Source organism: Chiloscyllium plagiosum, chromosome 10 (genome assembly GCF_004010195.1).
Source record: "Chiloscyllium plagiosum isolate BGI_BamShark_2017 chromosome 10, ASM401019v2, whole genome shotgun sequence".
Classification (NCBI taxonomy): domain Eukaryota; kingdom Metazoa; phylum Chordata; class Chondrichthyes; order Orectolobiformes; family Hemiscylliidae; genus Chiloscyllium; species Chiloscyllium plagiosum.
This window is the reverse complement of record NC_057719.1, coordinates 68,991,934-68,997,522: the sequence shown is the minus strand read 5'-3', so window position 1 is coordinate 68,997,522 and position 5,589 is coordinate 68,991,934. Positions and strand designations below refer to the sequence as shown.

The following is a 5,589-nucleotide window of genomic DNA, read 5'->3' as shown; positions in this document are numbered from 1 at the left end:
ACAAACCCCAGGAACCCCATCCAGGAGAAAGATATAAATAGAAAGCAGGAGACAGAGACAACAGTTCACTTGGAGGTCGCCACTGATGATGTTACCTAGCCAGGTAATGAAACGTCTGGATATCAAACCCACAGCTCAGCGAGCCAACGTACACCCTAAACCTCAACCTGAGCTACAAACCTTCACAAACCTTGCAACTGGATCTTTATCCTCCCACTCCAAGTTCCTCTGCAGCCCAGGTGAGATATCCCGAACCAGAGCACCAGGCAGACACACAACTCTCGATCCTGGTTATAGAGAACAGTGTCTATGCCTCTAACGATACTATTCCCAGTTACAACAACGTTTCTCTTCTCTCCCCCCACTTGAATGGCTCCCTGCACCATGGTGCCATGGTCATTCTGCTCATCCGCCCTGCAGTCCCCAGTTCCATCCATACAGGGAGCAAAACCCTTGAACCTGTTGGACGAGGACAGGGGCTGAGGCTCCCACAACTCTACCCCCTGGATCTTCTGTACAATTTGAAACATCTATTCTCCCTTGTCTGTTCAACAGTAGTGCAAAATGCATTTCAATTTCTCAACATCAGAGATTTTATAGAGGGAATATTCTCAAGACATGCACTTTACATTGGTAAAACCTTTAGCTACCAAAAATATTGCGCTGCTGTAAGACTTATATAATGACCACGTAATGACAAACAGAGCATTTTTAAAACATTAGGGATCTTTTGGTTTAACTCTGTACATACACAAGAGTACAAATGTAATGTCTTAAAGACTGAACCAATAGAAATTGATGCCCTTACTTTGCCTTTACAATCTCTTTCTGATACACATCTTCAACGACCTGTTGCAAAGAAAACAAGCAGTGGAATACATTATGCCAGTACGAGATAATTTACTTCTAATGTTTCAACATAATTATTTGGGTAGGTAATTATTTGGGTAGGAACAGGATAAGAATAGGGATTTATTTTACGGTTCAGTTGACAGTGATCCAGCTAGGTTACCTTCAGCATAATGGGAAGGAAACTTCAGGTTTGATCTGCATTAAGAACTCCAATAAGAACAATCACTAGATATGTAAATCTGTAGCAAAGAAACATTTTCCCAGAAACGTAATCTGGAGATTTCTCTCTTCTATTGGCCATGCAATAACTGCAACAACAAATCAAGCTTTTGATGGTGTTTTCACATTTAAAGATGTTCCATACAGTGCACATGATTTAAATACAAGAATACAAAACATGATTTACCTTAGATTCAAATGTCATTTTCTTCTTCACGTGAGGTGCCCAATACCTATTTGATAGCTGAAAACAGGAAAATAAATATTATAAACATTTCCAAAGCATTAATTACTGCAGTGCAAACTCAGATAGATCTGTGCAAGTTTAAATCATGACTTTGACTAGATCGTCATAAAGCCTATTTTTAACCTGACATGGCACCTACAGGATATTTAAACATATGTACTCTCCATATTCTATTTCCCGTGCTACATTTGATAAGACTCAGCCATGTCAATAGTAATTCTAGAAAAATTAAACATAAGCAGAGGACTCAATAGTTAGGTACCAATTATAATTTTTTAATCCTACCTACCATAAATGAGTAGACTGTATGTCTGATCAATCTTACATTAAAATTTAGAATATCACCAAGTGATCAACGTGTTCTACAGGTATCACTGATGGCACAATCTTTTACTCGCTTTATAAATTACAAATGGCATAAATAAACTCCCAGTCAAAAATATCTTAGTATTTTGCAAAAGAAAAAAAAAAGTAGAAATTCTGCTGTGTCATTTGCAAACTACACTAACCTTACCTGAGTAACATATTCAGCATTTATCTGAGATACAGTGGGTGCCACCATTTTTTTCCCATGAGATGCAGAATCCATTTTCTAGTTAACCTGTCAGCTGTTCGAGATTCAGAACAGGGAAAATAATTTAGGCGAGAATTTATTTCATCTGCAATTTAAGAAAGAACCTGCAAAAGAAAGAATATATACAACTGGACTAGGCCAGCCTTAAAAAAAAGTTAAACTAATTTTCCATTTCTGTTTTTCAGAGCTTAGGCAATCATTAAACATAACTGATACACGAGAAAACGGTTGCATTTTTCTTTCTGGCTAGTGCAAATTTTACAATATAGAGAATAATTGTTTCCAAACCTATTGAAAACGTTTGTAAATGTATCTCAATTCCTCCTTTACTAAAATTAAAGTCCACACAGTGAATTAGTTGAGAATTTTTTTAAAAAGTGTATGCATCCCACACACTAAGCCAGGCCGATTATTTACAGTATTTTGATTATTTTCAACAAGTTGCTAAAGACCACCATTGGAAATTTAACTAATAGTGGACCGATTCCTTATTCACCATAAGACACAGGAGTCATTCCCCCCATTCACAATAGTTTAGTAGCTACAAGAATACAAAGTTGTAAATAATATTTTAAGGCAAACATAGCACCAGTGAGCAGGTAAAGATCAGATAAAGAAATGACGTGGAGGTGCTGAAGTTGGTCTGGGGTGGACAAGATCAGAAGTCACACAACACCAGGTTAGAGTCCAACAGATTTATTTCAAGTGCTGCTCCTCTAGTCCAACAGATTTATTTCAAGTGCTGCTCCTTCATCAGGTGAAGTCCTGGTGTCATGTGACTTCTGACCAGATTTTTAAAAAAAGACAATGAACCGCACTCACCCGAAGGTATCTTTAAAGTCTAGAAATACTGAATTGCAGATAGCCATCTTTCTCAAAACATGCAGTACAAGCAAAACGAAAGGGTTTGAATGCAAGAAATCTTTAAAAAGCCAGAGTCAGGGAATTCTCAGAGCAGCCACAAGACATTGTTCTGAGAGCGGGGGGCTAATCAGGCAGAGGTTGTGATCCATGTTGATGCCAATGACACAGGTAGGAAGTGGGGATGTAATCCTGCAATTAGAATTTGGGGAGCTTAACAAATTAACAATTATGACCTCAAATTGGTAATTTCTGAACTAATCCTTGTGTAATCTGCTCCCAGGAGGACCAGTTCCACCACAGAACACACCAGATGACCTCCTCCTTTAAAGATAGCAACTTCCCCACCCATGTGGTTGATGATGCCCTCCAGTGCATCTCATTCACTTCCGGTACCTCCGCCCTCGAACCACACCCCTCCAACCGCAACAAGGACAGGACCCCCTCCACCCAAGTCCTCGCCTTCCACCCCGCCAACCACCGCATGCATTGCATCATCCCCTGCCATTTCTGCCACGTACAAAAAAACCTCAACGGCAGAGATATATATCCCTCCCCACTCCCATCGGTTTCCGTAAAGACCAGTCCCTCTGCAACTCTCTTGTCAGGTCCACCCCCGCCAACAACCCACCTTTCCCTCCCGGCACCTTCCCCTGCCACACCAGAAATTGCAAAACCTCCACTCATACCTCCCCCCTCACTTCGGTCCTAGGCCCCAAAGAAGCCTTCCACATCCATCAAAGTTTCACCTGCACTTCCACATCATTTACTGTATCCGTTGCTCCCGATGTGGGTCTCCTCTACATTGGGGAGACAGGATGCCTACTTGCAGAACGTTTCAGAGAACATCTCCGGGACACCCGCAACAACCAACCCCTGCAGCATCTGCAGTACTCACTTTTACCTTGTGTAATATGCAACTAAGTACAGATATTGGAGGATAAACAGATAAATATGTGGCTGGGGGTGGCATGGTGGCACTGCTACCTCACAGCACCTGAGACCCAGGTTCAATTCCATCCTTGGGCAACTGTTTGTGGGAAGGTCACCCCGTGACTGCGTGGGTTTCAACTTGGTGCTTTGGTTTCCTCCCACAGTGCAAAGATGTGCAAGTTAGGTGGATTGGCCAAGCTAAAATTGTCCCTCACATCCAAAAATGTGTCGGTTAGGTGAACTAACCATGGGAAATGCAGGATTACAGGGATAGGGGTAGGGTATGGTAAGTCTGGGTGGGATGCTCTTTAGAGAATTGGTGTGGGCTTGTTGGGCTGAATGGTCTGTTTACACACTAAAGGGATTCTACGAAAGATGGGGCAGGACAGGGGCTTTATATTCCTGGGACACTGCAACTCGATCTGGGGAGATGGCACCTGTATAAGCTGAATGGGCTACATTTGAACATAGCCAGATAGTATTGCAGTTCTTTGCAGGACATTTTGTTTGTGAGCTTTGAATTAGTTTTACAGGAATACGAGAACGAGGAGAGAGTATAAGAGAGGGTATCAAACACCGAGGAAAAACCAGGGCACTTGAATACAGAATTGCAAGTTAACAGCTCGAGTCAGAATAAGGGAGCAATTGAAGCATTCTAAATGAGGGTTAGACTTTGCTTATGTGAATACATGGAGGTTCACTAATAAGACTGGTGAGAAAATGTGGGAAAGATTGTCATGTGGAAATATGACATTTATGGCTACAACCAAGAACTCGATTCAAGAACAGGATTAGGAGCTTTATTTTAAATCTGGGAAAGATAGCAGCGGTCATCAAAGAGAGCAGCTAGTATCGGGAAAACACCACCTGATTGAGACAGAAGCCACACGAGTACACCATATCTGGGAATTTGGATGAGGATGATGATGATCAAGGAACCTTTACTGTAAGAAGTAAAGCCTCCAGAATGAGCAATGGTGAGTGGGATACCACAAAAGTCAAGGATGTGCCCTGACATCTAATCTGCTACCAACTGTAAGTTTAAAATTTCAGTGGAATCTACAACACATGCCAAGCTTCTGCTACACTCATTACCCCGCCCGCCACCCCCTACTCCCGCAGCTTCCACTCCTCACCTCCGTCTCGCACACTCCCCGGTCTTTAACATAAACTCGGCCTCGGGGAGAGGGAGTGAGCTCCGGGAGAAAGTGGTTCTGCTGAAGGCGCTCACTTAGTCCACGGCTCTCCCTGCACGGACACCATTCACTTCCGTTCCGTCCGCTTTCTCCTTCCCCCGCCCCGGAACAGCAAGAGCCCGACTCTCAGTTCCGGCCGAGGGCAGGCACCCACTCTCAATGAAAACCCCCAGTCCCAGGGAGATTCACCAACACTTCGTAGCCCCTTTTCCACACTGACCCAGGAAAATCAAAGAGCTTGAGAGCATGAAACATTTTAAAAACATTATTTAAAATTATTAGAGCTAAAGGTACTGGAGAAGGGAAATTGGTGTTTCACTGATCCAAGCAGGTGGAGACAGGACTCCCTGTAATAAACCCTCCAGGGATACACCCAACAACAGATTTTAAGCTTGAAAGTTCAAAGCTCGAGAACAGGAATTGTCACGTTTTTGCACAATAAAAAAAGCCTCATAGAAAGTCGGAACAAATTACAGCAGCTGCTTGAATCTGAACTGAAAACAACAATTTTTTTTATTATTTCAAAATATACTTTATTCATAGAAATAAATCTTTGGTACTTGTACAATTTGTCATGTCGTTCATAAATATATACATTGCATGTCGTAAAGAACAGATTGAATTACTCGAATTTACAGTTATCCTATTTACAGTTCCCTTTATTAACCATCCAGTCTCTTATTATTTAGCTGTGGCTTCAGCAGAAC

General features: G+C 42.0%; 1 protein-coding gene across 4 annotated transcripts in view; it reads right to left on the bottom strand.

Moving 5' to 3' along the window:
- The window catches only part of aqr (aquarius intron-binding spliceosomal factor), a 65,184-nt gene extending 60,094 nt beyond the window's left edge, over positions 1–5,090 (bottom strand). Inside the window, exons 1-4 of one of the 4 annotated variants that reach the window (XM_043698028.1) lie at positions 4,823–5,090; positions 1,833–1,926; positions 1,259–1,315; positions 809–849 (exon numbers count right to left, since the gene is read on the bottom strand). In XM_043698028.1, coding sequence (XP_043553963.1) covers positions 809–849; positions 1,259–1,315; positions 1,833–1,907 — 173 coding nt within the window. In that variant the 5' untranslated portion in view covers positions 1,908–1,926; positions 4,823–5,090. Of the gene's footprint in view, positions 1–808; positions 850–1,012; positions 1,110–1,258; positions 1,316–1,832; positions 1,939–4,822 lie in introns of those variants that run through there. The other 3 variants (XM_043698026.1, XM_043698025.1, XM_043698029.1) reach the window with 3 other exon arrangements.
- Between the last annotated feature and the right edge of the window lie 499 nt (positions 5,091–5,589).